Consider the following 22,836-nt stretch of genomic DNA (forward strand, 5'->3'; position numbering starts at 1 on the left):
ACGATTCCACAGTATACATGTTAACTTCAGATCTAAGTTACATTATGTTTTATACAAAGAATACTGAATATATTTCTAAAATCTGATGAAAAAAAATAAGATAATTGTTGCTGGAAATAATTTAGGCAAGACAGGAAGACCACCGGACTTACTTTGTTTAAATTTCACATTCATTTGCCAGCAAGATTTATAGAAAATGGATCTGTCTGTTAATATTACAAGTAGATGGAACACTGGATTTTTTCATAAAACCTTTCAGACATTTCAATGAGCACATCTCCAACAATTATACAATTCCTTATCAAATTTCCATATATAGCAGACATAAAAAAATGAAAATGAGATTCATATATAGCAGACAAAAAATGAAAATGAGATAGTAAATATACAAGTTCAATCATGCAAGACAGTTTTCCTGAAACATGTAATGTATAAAGACACACAACACTATGTTTGTAACGACACCTCTATTGACATCTTTAGGTACCATTCTGCTTAATGAAGAGTCATATTTCAAGCACTCATTCCTTTCCAATTCTAACTGAGCTTTGGCTTCTTTCCACAATTTTCAAACTCTTCCAAGTCAAGGCTTGCTAACATGTCATCGGCTACTTCATCATCTGATAAAGATATTTCAGAAAAATAATTAAGGATTGAGGGCTGTTTTCTTAAGTTCTGAAATAAAAACAAAATAGATTAGAAAGTAACAGGAAACAAGATACTGACAGTATCTCATCAATTACATAAAAAGCTCGGAAACAAAATATCTGTACTTTATACATCTTGTATGTCCTATAAGGAAATATGATCAGTTGACTCATTTTGATTATGTTAACATTTAGAAAGTAGTATTCACTGACTTCAGGCTTCTATGGTGGTTAATTCCTGATGTTAATTCTGTTCCTGAGCTGTTATGCTGTAAGAATTGGCTGTAAGAACCCAAGAACAGAAATAACATTAAAAGTAGTATTCAGCAGTTTCCTGCAGAGGAGTTCTATATAAAATTTTATGTTNCAAAAGTAGTATTCAGCAGTTATCGAAGACCTGCACTGCCGCTGCAATCACTTCTTGGGTTTTATAAATTTCCTCATTATAACATTTCTATTCAGCAGTTTCCTGCAGAGGAGTTCTATATAAAATTTTATGTTCTAGGCTTTCCAGTTTCATTTTAAACTGTCACAGAACTTTAGTCACTAACAGCAAAATTTTAACATGGCTTCCAGCAAATACAGTAACTTGAACTTCACAAATGTATTATACAGCACTGACAAGAAAATTGTCAACTGTCCTACAGTATGCATCATATTGTACATAGTGGCTGATGAATGAAATCTTCTTCCCTGTGTGAACTGAATATTTATTAACAAATTTATTAAGTTTGCTGCTGTGCACATGAAATGCAGATCTGTTAACAACACAGGCAGAAGACAAGAAGCAGTCTATTTTAATACCAAATTTGTGCTTTTCAGTGTTTCTGAAATAGCATTAGATGGTAGCATGATGGATGAATGAATGATGAATCTGAAGGCTATGGAAGGCAGCAGTCATGGCCTAATTAAGGTACTATCCTGGAATTTACCCCCAGTGCCTGAAGAAGGCCATAACAAACCTCAATCAGGCTAGCCAGTGTCCCAACTCAATCAAACTGAACATCTTCTGAATGCAGGTCTAGACTGTTACCTCTAGACCAGTTTGTTTGGTATGGAAGGATAGTAAAACGGATTATAAAGAAATGGGATGTGATGCTGCTGACTCAGGTTAGGGTGCTGTGACAGGTCCTTCTGAACACAGTAATAAACCTTTGGATTCCATAAAAGACTGGATATTTCTTAACGAGCAAAGCACTGCCTGCAAATAGAGTTTGTTTGGTTAACGCCATTATTTCCCATGCAATTCTCATATTCCAACTGTGAGGCCTAAGATCTGACACAAAAACTGGATACACATAGCAAATTACCTTCAAGACACTGGTCTCAGTATCTAAGAAATTATCTTTGCTAAGACCAGCCTTGTTCAGAACGTCAAGTTTGCTTTGTATTAGGGGCCATATGTGGTCATCAGCAGTTTCTTTCGCTACCAAATACTGGATCAGAACACTGTCGTCTTGGCCAATTCGGTGAGCTCGATCTTCAGCTTGTGTTAGGATCTAGATATACAAAGAAAAAATTCATTTAACTATTCATATTTCCTGTATTCATAAATGAAAATGTTAGTTAAATAACACTTAGACATAAGAGTAACTTTATTCCTTATGAGTGCACAAGGAGTAGTCCTCTCAAAATTTTATTTGTAGCATTACGTGGAGACAAAATGAAGGATCCTGTTTGTGTCACATGCCAAATCCTGTTCATCTGTCACCCAGCCGCAACTGATCTATCCTAGCTCATATCATACATTAGTGATTAACATGTGGCACATGTAATATGGCCCTAAAAATGGTAAATGAATATACTAATTTTCAAGACAACAAAATTTATTTATTTTAAATTTAAATGTTTGGCACACTTTGTAGTAACCTGACTTAAGGAAGGCATAGATGACTCAGTGGTACATCATATTCCTGCCCTGAAAAAAAGTGGCACAGGGTAAGAGCAAATTTAAGCATCACTGATGCAGACAAATCTTCTGAGTAAGTATTCGTTTAGAAATACCATATAAACATCTGTTTTATTATTCATACAAATCACTGAACAATTAACTTACACCAGGATTCCAGTACAGTTCAGCAAATACAACCAAGTGGGCTGCAGTAAGAGTAATGCCTGCATTTGCTGCTGTAATGGATAATACTGCAGCCACATATTTACTTTCAAGCTGGAACTTATCACAAAGGAGTTTGCGTGTACTCGACTCAGTACTTCCATCAATTCTCACAAACCTGTTCACGAAAAAAAAAAAGACCAATTAATTCTCATCTTTGAATGTGTTAATTTACTGCACTTAAGAAAACAGAACATAATACAAATGAACAAATTTACTATTCAGCAATTTTCCTTCCTGTTAATAATAATGTTATTCTCTCCTCATTGACAAAGTTCACGGTGTTAATGATCACGAATAGTGAATTCAAAAGATGTGAAAGAAGTTCACAGCACCTTTCAAGGTTCTATATACTGTGTCTAAAACATCTTACAGGCTACCTCATCATCACACACTGGCACAGATTGTTATATCATTAAAAAGTTACCAGATTTTATATTCAACATTCAGAAGGATGTCAAATCCCCATAATGGACATCTCAGTGAACACGTAGAACTTTCATTCCATAATGCTGCTAACTCAAGGTATGATGTATCCTCATAGATCTTTAGACAGACAATATGAGCACCTATATGGCAGGACTAAGGAAAACTATAGAAAAATTCAGCCAGGACAGGCAGCCCAAAGAATTGAATCCAGGGCCTCTAAAATTCAAAGCTGGAAAACTAACCATTATAGACTATGCAAAGTAATAGGTGGAAAGCAGATAATGCCAACTCAGTTATTTCTGGTGACAATTTTCGAATTTAAGATGGTTGGCTATATCGATTGAGAACACTCCCTCTGTGAAGTAAATGCTTATCTATGAATATGCACAAATGAGAAAGCTGTACGGAATCAAGACAAACACAAAAATTGTCAAAATTACTCAGTTTAGTTTTTTTCTTGGGCGTGGGGTGACACTGAGTCCACTTGGTACATCGGCCACTAATTGGCCTACTGTACCAGCACCGGATGATAGATGATGATGAATCTGGAGCAGCTGATGGTATGAGAACTGGCAGAAGAAACTGAAGTACTCAAAGAAAACCTGTCCCAGTGCCACTTTGTCCACCACAATTCCCACATGACCTGACCTGGGCTCAATTATTATTATTATTTATTATTATTATTATTTTGGAGGGGGTGGGTTTTCCCATGCACTGTGACTAGTTGTTAATCTATTGTGCATCCCCCTTTAATTATTCTACTAGTCGCCATGCCCTTCCAGTACTGGTGCTCACTATCAGCCCTGTTCTGCCAGCGAGGTCGGCCACCTCTCTGGCAGTGGTCCCCGATACTTCCCCATCTACCGGAGGAATTGGAAACTACTTGGGCAGGAAACTTTGCCTAATTTTGCTCAGAGGTCTCCTGGAGACATGAGGATCTTTTACGTGCCGTAAATCTATGACATGGGACACATGGCTTAAAGTCCCTCCCAGAGGACTTGTTCCCTGAATTTTTCCACCCTTAAAAATTCCACGACTGGGTGTGAACCCGCGTACCTTGAGTCATGAGGTGGGAACGTTACCCCTAGACTACAGAGGCCACTTGACCTGGGCTCAAACCTGGGCCACCATGGTGGGAAGCCAGCAACTAACTGCCTGAGCTATGGCACAGCCTATATACTCAGTTTAAGTGTACAACCAACTTGCTATAAAATTAATTATATTTATTCTACAAAAGTGAAGTACATCAACAGATACAAGTAATAAAATTGTTTTCATCCACAGCAATTCAACAGAACTCTGAATAAGCGGCTAATAGTAGGAGAGATGATTTGTCTGTTTCTTGCTTCCTACAGTCCAAATCAGTAAAGGCCCAGCATTCTCTCCAGGATCTTTGACAGAGTGCAAATATGCACTACCACTTACTCTTTCTTCTTCTCACGAATTACTTCACAAATTCCATCAAGAACAACTTTGTGGTGGGCAAAACAAATGAACTTCTTCTCACTATCAAGCATGTCACCAATATAGTCTCTGAAAATGCAAAATACATGAGTGTTTCTTGTCTTACTTAAAACTGCACTGCCAATTAAATTAATATACAGCATTCAAAAATACAATAGTAAGTGCATTATAGGGCTCTAGTGCTGAAGATATATGACGCTGGCCTCGCTATAGCTAAAACTGTCCCACTGAGACAAAGATCTTCCAGTAAACTGATTATCTATATGCACTAATTATAATTTAATGTTAAATAACAGGTTGTCTGATATGGTAAATAAACAAGAAAACAATTTTTGTTAAATTTTAGGTTACTTAATAATTCCAAATCATGTGCTGAAGTTACAGAGTATCACATTACAGATGACGTGACACTATAAAGCAGTATAAACTACCACAGTCCTCCTACACTGCATTACTGATACTAATGTATAATTCGCACACCCTCATTTTTTAATTTGAAAATTAATATAAAAAGATCTCTTACATATATCACATTTAATTCTAACACATGAAAGGGGACAGCAACAATAAATGCTGTCGCCAAAGACTGACAGTTATGAGGTAAATGGTAAAGTTGTCCCTATGCTTAACTAATTAAGCATTATGCCATGAAGACATGAGGGGGAGCTGATGTATAGATCCATGTATTCTTGACCTTGGCACTAGTCAGAGGTGGGTGATCAGCTTCAACCGCAGGGAAAGAGCCCTGGTACCAATTGGATAGGAGGATGGGTGGACCCCAGAACCAGTCTGGATGATGTGTAGAGGTGGAAAATCTTGCCCCTACTGGGACATGAACTCCAACCCCTCAGACATCCAGCCAACAGCCAGTCTCTATACCAACTGTACTATCCTGGTTCCCTGACTAAGAGTTATCAGTAGGAGTAAATCCCAATTTACTTCATAAAGCTGTCAATAAAACAAGCTTTTGTCCCTTTGTTATTGACTCATGCTTCACCATACATTTTAACTCACTGTAAGGATTACCATCAAGTGGTTTGGTACTAAGTATTATACCACCTTACCAATTTACATGCAACAATAATTTCAAGCACGATACTTCAGGAAGGGCTTATAGTTCATGGACAAATCAGTACTTAAATTACTCCATTTGCATTCATTAGCACACTGCTCTGTTTAAAGCTTGTTTTGGAGCTACACAGATTTTCAGAGAAAATGTTTCAATTTTACAGGTAAGTCACTGTACTGTGATATTTTCCACGAGGCAATAAATCCTCANAAAGACAGATCCAGTCTCCGAAATGTTGTGTTTTTTTTTGTCTTTTTTATATACCGGACGATGGGTGAAGTCCAAAATAAGCCAAAAGAAGTACAGTATACACCATCGTCAGACTCCTTTCAAGTCTATCCAAATTCCTGATCACAAAATTCTTTGGAGGTGAGGGGGAAGGGAGGAGGAGACATATGTAACGACATGTGATGCTGTCTTGCTATGCATCTTGAGACAAAACTACAAAGACCTCATGCAATATATCTAATTTCCATATGAGCACTCTCATAGCACTTACTGACAGTTCTAGAACACTACTCACCGGATGGCTTTCAGTTTAGCTTTCCCTGTAGCGCAGTAGTACTTCAGCAGGGCGCCTCTCTTTTCTGTTCCTGTCAAATACTCTTGATCCAATTTCTCAACACAACGCTTCATATCTTTGCTCTTGGAATTAATGACTTCTGGATTCAGGATTACCATTTGCCTAAGAAAAATGAAAAATCTGTATTTTTGGTACTTACAGAGAAAAAAAGGAGAAAATCATGTATGCTGAAGCTCATACACACCTCACTTTTGATGGCAGCTGTGAAATAACATCTGATTTTAATCTCCGAATCATAAGGTGTCTCTCCAGAAGAAGCTGAAGTTCTTTCATATTTGATGAGCCCTTGAAATCCCAACCAAAACTGTTCTTTACTCCAGCACAATACCGCATACCAAATTCAAAGAAACTGAAATAAAAATGTTTTGTGAAAGAGAGTAATGATTTGGTGAGGAAATGAAATATCTTAATTCATTCAAGTCCTTCAAGGCAAATCCCTGGAAAGTGACAAAATTCTGCCTCATAAAGCCACAAGGAAAAACCAGAAGCTCAACAACAGTTCACAAGCTCTCTCTCCCACAGCAGTGACATCCTTTTCTATCAGTGCACTTAAATCCAATGTAAGAAAGCAACTAAGATACAAGTACTTCCTCTAAAAAAATATTTTAATGACACAGCAAGAAAATCAGGTTACTTTCTCTCTTCTTCTATCAAGCACTGCTTAATATGTACAGAAGTGCGTGATCCCAAAATATGCACTTTCTTTATTGCTAGTGGGGTGGGACTAAGTCCCTTGTACTGCGGCCACTTCTGGCCTATTGTACCAGCCCCAGATGATAGGTGAGGGTGATTGTGGAACAATTGGTGGAATGAAGATTGGCAGGGGAACCCAAAGTACTCTGAGAAAACCTACCCCAGCGCTACTTTGTCCACCATAAATCTCACTTGAACACACCCAGGATCGAACCCGGGCCGCCGCGGTGTGAAGCCAGCGACTAACCACTTGGGCTAGGGCGCGGCCAAAATGTGCACACACAGAGGGCATTTATGTTCCTGGCAATGTTAGAGGACACATTTAATTTATTTACACATCATTAGAGTAGTGACCTCAAGGTCATGATGGAGCAGAAATGTTGATAATGAGCAAAAGAAATGTATATAATATTTTAGTAGGATACCACCTGAATAACTGCAAAGGAGATGGGAAGATAACATTAATATGGACCTAAGGGAAATAGGGTGAGAGGTGAATGCAAATAGATCAGGATCATGTCCTATAACAGGCTCTGATATTAGAGTGAGCCATTAGTTTGTTCATTAGTTAGGTACATAATGCCAACATCTGTATGACATGGAACATACTGTTGTAAGAGTTCATGAATTTTTTTGCTTTTGATGAATTACTTATGTCATCATAAAGGCAAGTGAGAACCAGGAATACCAAGATAAATGTAATATTTGTAAACCTTCATCAATCTTATGACCAGCAACCTCAGTGCTTCCTTTCATATCCTCTCCAACTAATCATTAACAATCATCCTATCCTATGCATGTAAAACATATGCAATTTACAAAGAGTGTTGTCAAATAATCCAAATATTAATCAAAACAGACAACAGCACCTGCAATTACCTAGGAAACAACTTTGGATTAATGGCTGATATCTGAGGATACAACTCAATAGGTCTGGAAAGAGCAGGAGTACCACTCAACATCAAAACCCGCTTGACGTTTTTCAGCAACTTACACGCAGCTTGTGTGCGCGCCGACTTCGATGATTTCAGAAAATGAGATTCATCCTGTAATAAAGGGTTGGATAAAAATATTAAAATAAAATTCAAGTCAGCAAAAACGTACATACACACACAAGCAAGATTATGATACATAAGGGGGAAAATTGAGTGCTGTAAGAAACCATGTATTTCCTGAAAACAAGTCAAGTGTTTTACTGCTACAACAATCTGTCTAGTATGTAAAAAAAAGTAAAGCTATCCCTGTAACAGGCTGTGAAGACCCATAGGGTTGTGAGACGTTGAGGGTCTCTCATTATCTAGACAACTGGCTCAAATATGGCGATAAGGTTGTCAGCCTTACGCGCCGGCTGCACTTTACTCCCTGGGAAAATTATTTAATTCCTGGTACTCATTTCTGTTAGAGGCTGAGTCGCCCCAGGGCCATAGTGCAGCTGGAAGGATTAAGTCAATTGAAAAAATCCAATGACCTCATCGGGACTTGAACCCGCAACCTTCCAGCTTGTAGCATAGTGCCTCAACCAACTACGCTACCGTGTATCCCCTGTGTCTAGTATGTGTTCTTCAATTTTAATGAAACTGTCTAGAAATTCTTGTTATCACTTGTAGCAATAAGTTCAGCAGTAATAAAGAGAAAATATGTTTTAATATACACTATACAAAAAGGATGAGTAAAGATTAGGTACGATTAATGATTCAATCAGTCACATACTTCATTTGGTAACATTCTGGTAGCACCCTTGCATAATCTAATTACCATTATACACATGCCAAATTCCATCTCCATCAGCTCATTCTGTCGTCGAGTCATCATATCATATGAAGTTATAAGAACTCGTGCATCTTTCACATAGTCAGTGCTTGCTGTCATGACCATCACACTGTGATATGGCACACTAGGGAGCCACGTCATGATGGCATCTGCCCAAAGGTACCTGTGGAATCAAAACTCTTTAACATTCCTTGTTCGCTCAGACCCCTGCAAAGAGCTGGGACAAGTGAAACATGTTCATCTGGATCAAAACAGGAAATGCATAATAGTTTTAAATTAAGTTATAAGGTCTATTTAGTGACACTGTGAATGAGAGAGAGAGAGAGAGAGTGTGTGTGTGTGTGTGTGTGTGTGGAAGCATGTGTGTTAATGCAGTGCAACAGAACCTGCTGTAAATCACAACCTGTCATCACTAGAAAATTAATCTATTTTGAAAACATACCTCTATGAAATTGGAACTATGTAACACAAAAATACAAGGAAAAGACAACAAAATTAAGATTATTGTCTTCTGGGATGTGACACCATGTAGTCTGGTAGATAGGTACCGATGTTTCAGAGAAATGTGCGGCATCCATCCATCCATCCATCCATGTGACACCATGTACCGATGTAGATAAATATCAACATTCTTTGCCCTGAAGATGGAGGTAGCATGTTTCTCCAAAACATCAGTACCTACCTACCAGACTATGTGGTATCACAAGAAGCACAATAGACCACTGTAGGTCGCAGTGCAAGGGCTGAGAAGACCTACACCTTATACATTCATTCACTCATGTGGTATCACATCCCAGAAGACTGTAGTCTTAATACTCACTGCTTTAAGAGACCAAAACCTTAAACAATCAGAATCTGACAAAAAATTTTCCCCTTGAAAATCTTTTTCTTTTCATATACATAAATTTGTTCCATGTTTCCTAAACGCTGTCTAAGAAGAACACTGATTGCTGTCTTGAATGGAAGAAAATTAAGCAGTCTTACACAAAATGTGTGAAGAATAATATAATGGATGTATGGAAAACAATCAAAAAAAGAAAGAAAGAAAACTGAAAATATGTAGAAAGCAGTCTTCTGGGATGTGGCACCGTGTAGATATTGTGTTAACCGATGTTTTGGAGGAATGTATCGCCTTCATCTTCAGGGTAGAAGACAAGAAATAATCCGCAAGCGAACCAGCATGAGCAGGTGCAACAGATTGAGTGTAGTTGACTACATCCCAGAAACTGCTTTCTTCATAGTCACTGCCATGAAAATCTCAAATCTTACATGAAAATATGTACTTCTAAACAATAGTGCAGCATAAAGCATAAATTTTGGACTTGTGATTTGAATTGTAAATAAATACATTATGCAAGTTTTTTAATGCACCTGTGTTGTACAGAAACCCGGCTGAAATGAGAAAATGTCCAGGTACCATAAGATTCTGTTGCAAGCAGATTTTACTATACTTCACAGAAAGAGCACAACTACAGAGAAAATATATAAAAAAAAAATATCAAAATAAGGAAAATTAAAAAAGTGTCTTGTATATCCTTATTTGAGTACAAACGCAAAGACCGTAAAGTACAGTTTATGAAATGGAACATAAGTGGGGGGCGGAGATGTTTAAATTTATATACATGAGTTGCATATTCTTTCAGGAAATTCCCAAAGGCCAAAACCAAGATGAAGATCAGTCAACACAGAACCAGAAATATTTCCCAATGTTGCCTCTGACATACAGCGTCTACCCAACGCAGAAAGGAGGATCTGAAGCAACAGAATGAGCAGTTCATCTGACATACAGCGTCTACCCAACGCAGAAAGGAGGATCTGAAGCAACAGAATGAGCAGCTCATCATCTATTTCTCACCATTTTCACAGAGCAGAAATTTTTAACATTAATAATCACAATTAGCTATGAATGAATGAATGAATGAATGAAAGAATGTAAGAATGTAGGCCAAAATAATCTGGCCCTTGCACCGCGACCTTCAATGATCTACTGTGTTTCCCCTTCTGTTTAGCCCTTTTTTAATCCTACACTTCAAATGAAATGTAGGACTTTATTTATGGGGTCGTCATAGTAGTCACGTGGTTCCATGAAGAACTGGCCCAGGTGACAAAATCTTAAGTAAGCTATGGCCTCACAAACACATAGGATGAGTGTGGCTGATTCATCTTCTTGTAGGCACGTTTCACAAGTGGGGTCATCTGTCAATCCCAGTTTGGAAAGGTGTCCTTTTAGGTGACAATGTCCTGTAAATAGTCCTACCACCCATCTTAGTTGGTCTCTGTTTAATTTCAACAGATCCTTCGTTCTTCTGGCAGAGGGTCCTGATATAAGTCCCTTTGCCTGTGTAAGTCCAGTTATGGATTCCCAATTTTTTTTTTTTTTTTTTTCACTATTAGCTATGTAGTAAATTGCCATTCTTACCTGACTGAAGAAGGTGAAACTATCAAGAGAGGCCAATCTTCTATGTAATAGTGCGCAATTCCCAAAGACTGAATTGTCTTCCCAAGCCCCATGTCATCTGCCAGAAGGCAACAACCCTTTTTGGAAATACCAAAACTGTAATAAAAATTTAACAAAATGTTTCCATTAATATCTCTGTGATGTAAATTTCATACAGATGTGTATAAATTCACACAAGTAAAGCTTTCTACTAAATATACTGTGGTAGTGTTGTAGTTGGTACTTCTGCTCTGCATTCAGAAACCTCCTGCAGTTGCATCTCAGCCTGGAAACAAACTCTCCTCACCAAGGTCAGTCAACAGTCCCTCTAGTTATATGTAAAACAGCACCCTCTCATAGTGCATGACCACTTTCTTCTAGATCCTCATGATGATAAACGTCTTTTTTGAGTACATAACAAAATACTGTAGTTTTAAGTATCCACCTATCAGATTACAACTGTTTCACGACCCAGAAGACCACAATATGAATCCTCACGACAAGAAATGAAAAATCTTACTGCAGTATTTATTCACAAATTGTTTTCTCTTCCCAGCATTTGAAGTCTTAGATCTCCAAATGTAAAAATGGTGGTCACAATGTAGAAATCAGTGCTGTATATACTTCAGAGCAGGATCAGCACTAAAAATGTGCATACATGGCCACTTAGTACCCTGTGCAGCCTATCTGTGCCAAGCCTCACACAGTTGCAACCTAAAGGCGCGTCCACATTACTCACGCTCATGCTCGCCACACTTGTGCTTGTCAGGAGACTTGTCTGGCTTTCACTTGTGCCCATAAATCTTTGTCCACACTACTTTAGTTGCTCAGCATGTGAGGATCAGTATATTTACTCATAGTGTGTATAGGCTGTAGTCATATTTTAATTTACTGGCTATAGTTTTTAAATTAAAAAATTTGCTTGTCTCGTGACTTGTCATATCTTCCACATTACTGGCGAGCATAGCGAGTCACACGAGCACGAGCATGAGTAATGTGGATGCACCTTAAGAGTCACGTCTTAAGGAACAGCAATGGATGGGCATTAAATATTTACACACTAAAGCTTGTTTGCATCATAAGTTCTGTGATGAATCAAAAGATGGCTGACATGGTTCTCATGTTCTTTGAACCTATTTCCAGCTGAATAAATAACTACAAGTAATTAATGAAATTCATTAATGCAATCACATTGTAAAATGTAGCTTAGAATGTGGAAATTAACACTGAAACAAAAAACTGATTAATTCTGTTAAGTCAGTAGCATAAGGGAAAATGGATATTTCATGGAGTCAGGAAACTTGTGGAACGCTTTTTTAATGCTAGTGGGGTGGGACTAAGTCCCTTGTTGTACTAGCCCCAGATGACATGTGAGGGTGACTGTGGAGCAATTGGTGGAATGAAGATTGGCAGGGGAAACCAAAGTACTCAGAAAAAAACCTTCCCCAGCACCATTTTGTCCACCACAAATCCCACTTGACCAGACCTGGGATCGAACCTGGGCTGCTGCGGTGGGAAGCCAGTGACTAACCACTTGAGCTATGGCGCGGCGAAATATAGGCATAAATAAGCAATGAGTAGTGAATTAAAAGAGGGAATTTCTGTGGTCTGTATGGAATAGATTCATAACAAGACTAACAATTCCACCAGCAATATTAAAAGCATTTAAACATTATACTGAGTTCAGAAATTAGGAAACTCAGTGAACAAGAGAAAGATATTCAAAATTTTTCTTTGCATGCTCCAAGAAAACCGATTCACAAAAATATTTTATAAAGCATGAAATATGGCCTTTTAAACAGGAAGCAAACATGTGATAGGTTTAATATAAGAGAAACTATCAACAATTTACCTCTACCTTTCCCTCGCTTCTACAAAGTTCTTAAGTGTAAGAGACATTTGCCCATGCTCACAAGCATATAGAGTATATACACATACACACACACACACACACACAATATGATTATACTTATTTGCTGCATCCTTCAATAAAATAATGAATCATTTCACTGAACTTCACAGCAAAGAATCAATAATGCTGTATGTGCAGATAACCTATATGAGTAAATAATGTAAAATATCATTTGTATGAGCTTCACTCCTTAATCTTTACTGTCAAAGAATAGGGGGGGGGGGAGAGAAAAAAGAAAATGAAAAAGTAAAGCCATCACAGTAACATGCCATGAAGGCCCACAGGCTAGAGAGATGTCGAGACTCCCATATTTTCTAGACAATCAGCTCACAGATGGCGGTAAGGCTGTCAGCCTTAGGTGCTGGCAATCCGTCCTTTCCTCCCAGGCAGAATTGGCCTCAGGGCCATACAGCAGCTGAAAGGATTAAGTCCAGTGACTTAATCAGGAATTGAACCCGCAACCTTCCAGCTTGCAGCTTAGTGCTTCAACCACCTACACCACTGTGTGCCCCATTACTGTCCAAGAAAAGGGATTTTAAACCTCCCAGTAGTATGGGGTTAGTGAGCAGATTTTAACTTGAGAGCAAGTTTATCATCTAGGAACAAGGGATTTTACATCTCCCAGAATTACAGGATGGCATATGGTTAGGCAAGGTATCTGCCAAAACAATAAAATGGGTTTACAATAAATCAGTATTCCAGACTGAATTTTATTGCTTACCGATATATGTTTTGGTTCTCATGGAAACATCACCAGGAATCTTGTATATTTCCTGATATTTTGATAATGATAATATTGTAATTCTCATCATAACACATCAAACAATTTCTATGACTTTCATAATATGGATGAGGTGCACCAAAATATGGATCCATATTTGGAGTTCAATTAACCTTGTAGCATTATATAATACTGCCTGGTCATGGTCCAATAAGGACTGAAACATATAGCAGTAAGCAATAAAATTCAATCTGTGAAATACTGATTGTAAAACCATTTCTGTTGTGTTGACAGATACCTTACCTAACCATATGTTTGTAATACAAAACAGGATACACACTGTCAAAATACAGAATGGCTGCGATGTTTTTGCTCAGGGATAGTGGTATTAGTGTTTAAAAATGCAATGCTTGGATAGCTACACCACAAATATATGCCACTGCAATAATGTAATGCACTGTTGTTAACAAATAAATGAGTAAGACAGTAAACAACTTTCTGTTACTGCAAGTACATACCATATTCCTTCTCTCTGGAATGGCATCAAAGAATCCAGCAAAGTTTTATCAATTCTTGATAAATCCACATCCTTGAAGCTTTCTGGTTCATGTGAAGTCTTAAGGAATGTCTGCAGGAAGATGAAAAAAATCTTAAAAAGGAACACTGTACATGTTGTGACATGTCTGCTGAAAACCAGAAGAGCAAAAGTCAGAGATGGTCACTGCTAGGGAACGGTTCTGTAAACATGTTTCCACAGCAACCAACTCCTGTGACTCCAGCAACAGACACACATGCAACAAACATAGGAAGTATAAGAGGCTTAAACTTGGTTGCGGTCAGCCCTCCGACCATTCAGCTGACTAACTGACCCACAGACAGTCTGGACCAGGTCATGAGTTCCTGTTATGGGTTAGACATATGGGGGACACCAGCTAGCAAGGACAGGAGTCGCTGAACAATGGAAGCAGAGGATAGTTCTGGGAGCTGTTACCCAGCAGCATATAGTGAAGGCATAGAAGACATGGTGCACGCAATAGTGAACTGTAAAGAGTGTGGATTAGTGATAGTGCTATAATAAACGGTGTTTAAGATTTGTGATGCTAAAATAAATCCAGTTACCAATCCCAACCCCGTGTCTAGACATTAAACACGTGACAATATAATTTAAACTAAATCTTCCATATTCTTTCATTAAATATAATAGGCACAGCTGTATCCATAGCAAATCCCACAGCATTGGGTTTACTCACGCTTTTTAAAAGGGCACCATGAGAGAAAACTACTGCTATTCTATTGCTGCTGGTCACTATGTCACTGCTAAAGACACTCATGACAACAGCAACAGCACATATGTAATTTCCATTTATGACAAATTATTTCACAAAAATTACTAATCCACTGAATTTGAAAACTGAAGTTTTGCTGCCACTACGACAAATGGCTGGATCCTATTCTAAGGCAGTTCAACAAAATTCCCATCAATTTCTGTATGACTACTTTAAATACTATTTTTTCAATTGGGCACTAACCCCTCAAGTGAGCTTCTCAACATGTTTTGCTGCAAAAAAAGTTACACATGTTTTCATATCTGTGCTTCATCAGACTTGATTTAAGTGCTGTCCTTAGTAGTGTAACTACCTGGTGAAGAACATAAATAATTAAAGATTGCCATTTCCAATTTTCTCCATTCCCCAGTACAGGTACATCCACAATGAGTTCTGTTAATATGATTTCTTAAAATTGTCAATATTTTACAATTACTGCTGAAATACTAACATTCTGATTAACATTTTGCTATGTCAGTTAGCGAAGTTTCCTGAACTGTGCAAATGAAACTGTGCTTCTTGTCTTTGGTATTCACAAACATTTCCAGACATGTATAAGCGAAGCATAAAAAAAAATTAGGGCTGTTCAAATAAAACCCACTCACAATGCTGTTAGTGAATACAGTCATTTGCAAGAGATCATATAGCTGTATGCATGACATGCCAGCAGTTAGCCATGAGCTATGCAACAGAACGGGGGCATCAGGGCAAACAGGACCAACAAGAATCACTGATGCTGGTGGTCAAGGACCATAACATCACCATCAACACAGAGCACTATGGTGAAACCCTGTCAAGACCTTCATAACATTATAAAGAGAAAGCTCCCAGCATGCTTACAAAGGGTGTCATTTTGCACAACAATGCCTGTTCCCATGCAGTCCATACAGTCCAGGACTATGCTCCATGTGCTAGAAGGGGTTGGACCATCCTCCATACAGCAATCCAAAGTTATCCCTAAAGGGCCACAAATTTGGGTCAGATAGAGATGTGAAAGCTTCAGTGCTTCCAGCAGCAGCCAAAGGAGTTCTTTGCAAAGAGTATTCATCAGCAGGTGCCTCTATCAGTGCCCATGGGGACTAGTTTTAATGGCCTCTACTACTTTATGAAAAAAACAAACAAACAAACAAACAAGTTCAATCCGAATAAGCCTCATATTAATTCTGTGCTTTTAAGCAATGAACATTTTGGTACAAATGATACTCTTATTATTCATTTTATTGTGCTTTTCTGCTATGGAATGTTTAGATTAAATATTTTTTGTCTTACTGGGGAGTCATGTAAGATTTTTCCTTCAGATTCAGATTCAGTTCAACTGTCAGCAAAAGTTACCTTCAGGAATTCGTACAGTCTTTTGAAAATATAATGTTGCACACTTCCCAGGTTCCTAAGGCCATATCTTTAGATTTAACATCATTTGTTGCAATAAATTCTGCAACTGTAACTAATTCCTACTTTTCCATGCAGCAAATGGTAAAGACACCTTCAGCCTCACATACTGACAGGATGCATACAATGTTGTAGAAATTACAAAACAAAAATACTGTGTGGGAACATCCCACATACTTACACACTGTTTCGCCGGTCTAACAGACAACACTCACTCCTAGGTCAACGCCGCACATTGCTGGCAACGCTCATATTTATACAGCACTCGATGTCCAACCCACCTCTACATCACGTGCGCTAACCAATGACATTGCTGCCACCACTCGCCATCCAACCCACATTTAGATTATCAAGTCAGGGTCACCAATGTGGGATTGTCGAGGTTCCAATAGACAACCACTTCGGAAAGTTTGCAAGCCCTGAAAAGGGCCGTTTGTTACTTCATAGTAGGTCAAGTTTTACGGCCGTTCAGCTGGCCTGTCTGGCCAGTGATGTAGTGCTGCATGCGCTGGTAGAAACAGCTGTCCACGGTGTGGTTGCTGAAGTTGTGGAAACTGCATTAGTTGCCTGGTCGCAGTGCATGGTTGCTGGAGACTTGCAGCAACTACGTCAGTTGCCTGGTCGCAAAGAAGAGCTGATGACTCTGATGACTGATCGCTCTGAACTGAATGTGATCACTGACAATTGCAAGCTTTGGGCTCAGCCTTTTATACCATGCTTGATAGGCGGAGCAAAACTTGCAGTTGTGATTGTGAGCGCTGATTGGCTAGCGCACGTGATCTAAATGTGGGCTGGATGGCGAGTGCTGTATAAATACGAGCGCTGGCAGCAATGTGATTGGTTAGCGCATGTGATGATCTAGAGGTGGCTTGGACATTGAGTGCTGTATAAATATGAGCATTGCCAGCAATGTGCGGCATTGACCTAGGAGTGAGTGTTGTCTGTTAGACTGGCGAAACAGCGTGTATGTATGTGGGATGTTCCCACATCAACATTAATGCTGATTATTAATTACTACTGTGTGAATATGCCTTTAGACCATAAGCTTACCTTTAAGACATAATCTGGTAGGCCACTTATAGACACCGCCCCTTTTAGACACTGCACTTTTCTCATGAGAACATCATAATCTTCAAGGGCAAAGTTCCATGTTCTCTCTTGTGGATCTGATGAAAAAACACAGTTTCTGAATTCATGTATATACAAATAACACAGCACTACGATCAACGTGGGCCATTTCTTTCTGTGCAAAACCCGTTTCTTAAATTGGCAGAAAAATACACTGAATGTGTAATCAAAAGCTGTTACATAAGGGATAGGTGGGCTAGCGCAACCACCAAGTCTGCATCCTCCCCGTTCTGTTTGCATTGCCACTACAGTAAATTTATTTTCATAATAAGATGACAAGTTACTTAGGCTTCTCCTGCTCCCAAGGTGTTTGTTTGTAGTCCTACAATTTAGCAAGAGGCAACTGCAGTTACACTATACTAAGATTCAAACACAACAGAGGTAAGTCACAATTTGTTGTGCCATTAGAAACAGAACTAAGGGCTGTGAATTGACAAGACATTTACTTGAACTTTGATGTTCTAGGTCCAAAACAGCACATTTTTATGACTTGGCAACATCATACAGTATCCTCTGACTCTCATTTAAACTAATTAAACACCTTAAAAATTAAGTCTGAAGTACAGCCATGCAAAATGAAGCACAATGATTCATTGCTCTACATGTATGCACACAAACACACACAAAAAAAGCATCCTTGTCCCTCAGAACTATATTCAGATTTGTAAACACACATACCAAAATATACAGCATCACATTCCAAAAGACGGTAATCTTTTTATTCTTACAGTCTTCCAATAAGCCTGAATTTTGTAATACACTGGCTCAGTTTAGAACAATTCAATAAAAACTAAAAACTAATAATATGACTTGACATTCTGTTTGTGCTGGGTTTACAAAGCATAAATAAAACACAAATTCTGTGGTAAGTCTGGCTGTATGACATCATGCATATGCTAAAAAATTCAAATACATAGTAACCATAGTGTAAGTATTCTGAAAATTTGTAACAATTTAATTCAAATCACTGCAAAAATTTGTATGGGGAAAAAATTATTAGGGTAAGAAACAGAACAGTATGAAGTTCATATAAGAGGTTGCTAAAAATTCTCATACCAAGTGGAAAAGCACCTAGGAACAGGCATGCTACTAAATGAAATGTTACATATTATCTCCTACTGAAATACAAAAGCTTTTTAAAGCAGAGTAACAATTCACAGTCCATTTAACAAATTTCTCATTGTCAGATAAACTACTGACTGAGGACTTGCACTGCTCCAACAGGTGACTCGGGCACCATCAAGCAATGTTAGCAGCTGTGAATATATGACAGCAGAAATAATTTTCTAGTAATCACGAACAACTCTTTACACTCATATGTTTCTAACCAGATTACAAACTGTACCATTACTGAAGGTATATAAATACCAATATATTCTAAATTTGCATTCAGAAAGTATTAGCATATACATAATTTATATCATACTTACTTAATTACTCATGGAGATGAGCTCTTCTGGAGGAGCCGCCAATTCTGCAGCTACTCAAGAATTTTCCACAATTTTATGGGAAGCAAAGGTTCACAAAAGCCCTCCACTGGTCCCTATCCTGAGCCAGATCAATCCAATCCATACCATCCCATCCTCTCTCTCTCTCTCTCTCTCTAAGACCCATTTTAATACCGTCCACCCACCTATGCCTTGGTCTTCCCACTGGTCTCTTTCCTTCTAGCTTTTCCACCAATATCCTATATGCATTCCTCGTCTCCCCCATTGGTGCTAATGCCCTGCCCACCTCATCCTTATTGACTTGATCATTCTAATTGTATTTGGAGAAAAGTACAAGTTATGGAGCTCAATATGCAGTTTTCTCCAAATGGAGGACCACCCCTTGTCAGCTGTCCGTGACTGCTTATTCAATATATTTGCAGCTTCCCTCCATACCTGGAGGGCATCTCCTCCATCCGCAACCTGAGGACGCACCATGCCGTGGTGACAAGGGACCCACCTAACGTGGATAATTTGTTATCATAACTTGCAAAAATGTACCATACCAAAAGTGGCAGGAACACTTCTGTACACCAATAAGTTCTCAGCCAAGTGTTACAGGATTGACAATTTACTACAGTTCTGCAAAATGTTCAACAGAAGCTTGGTACCTTACCATATATTTTGCTGCCAAGAGATTTGAATATGTCTATCAATTGTTCCTGGTAAGGCACAACCACAATAAATCTCTCCTTTGATAGAAGTTTGCAGCTTCCAGTGACGACTTCCGCAGTGGAAAAAGAATTATTCCTTTGATGAACAAATCGTCTAGATCCAAAATAAACCTTATGGTTATGTACAGTTTGTCTAGGGTTACAGTTTGCTTCTTTTCTAGTTTGTTTTGTGTAAGGATTTAAGGCAAAAGAATCCCTTTTTACAATACATGTATTAGGTATGACACATTGTTGATCGTGAGTTCGATGACACTCTTCTGGATTTGAGGATTTATCTGATGAACTATTTACATTACTGAGAGATGGGTTCTGGTTTTGAAGTCTCTGTCGTTCGTTTCTTCTTTGTAATGCAAGTTGTCGTTTTGCCTCAATCCTTTCTTTCTGTTCTTTTGTGAGTGCAGACGTCATCTGAAACAACAATATGTCACTAAGTACAAAACATTTATTCACATATTCACCCATTCTGAAATGTAATACTTATTCATGAATGGAACTATTCAAAATGTAGATGGTGAAAGTTTAAAGGCAAGAATACACTACGTGTAGGCTTTACTACACACAATGTATACAATAAACAAACGAATGAAACACAGAAGTAAACCTTTAAATTACAAAAAACCTTTTTTGGCTTACCTTAATAATAAAACACACTACAAATTACTACATAAATTTAGTCTCCCCTACACTGTTTTAACGACAAATTTCGCTAATTTAGTCAAGGATAAACTATCAGCATATTACATAAAATTAGTTTAAAAACTTCATGATTTTAACCTGTTTTAACGTAATATACGATACAATAAACCTAACCTAAAAAGCATACAAATTGCTGTATTTTAAATTGGTGCTACGCTCTTTGGTCTGTCTTGCGCAGTCTAATAAAGCGTCTAAACGGTCTAAAGGATCGTCAAGGTTTATGCAGTTGCAGTCGTTGCAGTCATCATGGTCATCAGGTCACGAGCGTCATAAGCGGTCATAAGCGTCATGAGCACGGGGGTGCAACTTAAGTCATGAACAATCATTATCATCATGATCATCATGACTGCCCGCCGAACAGTTTCACAAGCATTACAATCTTCACGTGATACCACGGATACTATGTAAGTTGTGGTCAGAGGTTGTCGTATTTAGACGTGAAATTGGAGCAATAGTAAACATACTAGACCTTGTACACGATAGTAAATTAAGTCGCGGTTTGGTGCTATAAGCTTGACTCAGACGACAGTTAATATTGAAAAACGACCCGCTTTTAGTCTCGTTTCCCGTATATAATGCAACAATATCAATTTAAATTTTCAATGACAGTAATTCACTCTTAATTCACCAAAATGTTCGGTAAATGTTTAAAATGCCATTAAAATTTTGTACATTCACTACATGTGATACCTCAGTGCTACAGGATGCTGAAATATATTACGGAAAAAAAGGTCGTATATTCATGGTTCTGAATGTGATGCCAAATAAAAAAGCCTGCCCTTACAAGCAAAATTTCGGCCACTGATGATGGCCACTTACATCACTATCTTAGCCGAAATCCCTTCTCATCCTGCTTGCTTAACTGTGCATGTGAGTTGCTGTGGCCACAGGTTGTGTTAATTTTGTGTACAGTTTCTTTCTTCAGGCACAAATTCACTCTTCATGGTTCAGCAACCCCATTTAAGTTCTCCAATTCTTTCATAACTATCATTCAATTTGCAGATGGCAAATTCTCATGCACCTTGTATGGCTCCCTGACAGATGAAGATGGTGATGGAACCACCTTGACTATATCCTATCAATAAGTTGCTGTATCAGTGAAATATCCCTAGTTTCCAACATTCAGGTAAAGCTTTAAGTGGAATGCTGTCTGTAACATCTTTAAAAATGCATTTAAGTAAATTAAAATTGCCGATGGAAAGAGAAGTATAAAGTGCCACATATAATGTTTAAAACAAGGTCTAAGATCTCAAGATCACATAGACCATTAAACAAGAGGCTCTTAAAATGAACCACACAGAAACACATTCATAATGGAGAGTACTATCTTCTGGGATGTGACGCTGCGTAGCCCAGAAGTTCACCACTGTTTCAGAGAAATGTAGTACTCCCAACTTCATGGTCAAAGAATTGGCTAAGGAAGCCACCAGAAATGACAACACCTAGAATACTTCTGTGAAAAGTGGTGAGGAAATTCTGATTTTCAACCATACTGAACCTTTAGACAAACTTGTTTTATGAGCCTATATAGCACTTTTCAATCTATTTGACAAATAGTCTCACAGTGTGTGCTACTGTAGGAACTTCCACCAAATGGGGGACAAGGTTGCTTGTGTCCGTGACATTCTTCAAGTCATACATGTCCCCTGGGTAGTGCAAAATGAACAACAAACCAGGCAAAGCTTCCCAAAAGAAAAGTGCAAACTTCTTCCAGATGCCACAAAGCAAGAACTTGAGTGCTCTCTATTGGGAAGCAAGAAGCAAAATGGGTTAAATGATCCCAAATGCAGCCATTGGAAACCAACCAAATAAACAATTCTTATATTCAACCATACTGATCCCTAGGAAGGCCTGATTTACTTACAAGCCATATATCACATTCACAGATTTTGTTGAAATCCAGTATGGAGGACTTCCAATAAAAATTGTCAAATAATAATAAAGCTTATTTTGCATAAGGCCATATACAGAATTTTCCACATATCCCATAAAAGCATACAGAGATTTAACTGAAATTCAATATGGGAAGCTTTCATCAACTTTGCATTACTCCTTTGTTCCCATTTTACAGTAAGTTAATAAACCCCAAAAAGTGTCCCTGGAAATTCTGTGTATTACCGTATTTAAGCATGTATAGGCCACATGCGTGTATAGGCCGCAGCACAATTTTCAGACAGAAATTATAGAAAAAATACCAGTTTTCCTCTTGTATTTCAGAGTATTACACGCTGTATTACTAATTATGAACATAATTTTCTTTAAATGACGTGTGATTTCGAATATTTCGAATATAAGCCGC

General features: G+C 38.1%; 1 protein-coding gene across 1 annotated transcript; it reads right to left on the bottom strand.

The window, feature by feature from the left end:
* Positions 1-6: 6 nt before the first annotated feature.
* Positions 7-20,933, bottom strand: LOC111869688 (SWI/SNF-related matrix-associated actin-dependent regulator of chromatin subfamily A-like protein 1). Its single transcript, XM_023861381.2, has 13 exons — positions 20,475-20,933; positions 19,784-20,249; positions 17,603-17,718; positions 14,357-14,466; positions 11,188-11,322; positions 8,754-8,931; positions 7,878-8,044; positions 6,490-6,654; positions 6,246-6,407; positions 4,615-4,722; positions 2,704-2,878; positions 1,958-2,146; positions 7-675 (listed from the first exon to the last, which is right to left on the bottom strand). Exons 2-13 carry the CDS (start codon positions 20,247-20,249, stop codon positions 538-540), a joined length of 2,109 nt encoding a protein of 702 aa, XP_023717149.1. The 5' UTR covers positions 20,475-20,933; the 3' UTR covers positions 7-537.
* Positions 20,934-22,836: the final 1,903 nt, after the last annotated feature.

The sequence above is a fragment of the Cryptotermes secundus genome, unplaced genomic scaffold (assembly GCF_002891405.2).
Source record: "Cryptotermes secundus unplaced genomic scaffold, Csec_1.0 scaffold1072, whole genome shotgun sequence".
Taxonomy (NCBI): domain Eukaryota; kingdom Metazoa; phylum Arthropoda; class Insecta; order Blattodea; family Kalotermitidae; genus Cryptotermes; species Cryptotermes secundus.

Excerpts from the sequence above, each read along its gene's own strand:
- LOC111869688 (XM_023861381.2), bottom strand. The coding sequence starts at position 20,249 with ATGACGTCTGCACTCACAAAAGAACAGAAAGAAAGGATTGAGGCAAAA. Across the intron at positions 11,323-14,356 it reads TTCCAGAGAGAAGGAATATG|TTTTGGTATTTCCAAAAAGG; the intron begins GTATGTACTTGC and ends TTTTTATTACAG. Across the intron at positions 6,408-6,489 it reads CAGCTGCCATCAAAAGTGAG|GCAAATGGTAATCCTGAATC; the intron begins GTGTGTATGAGC and ends CATTTTTCTTAG.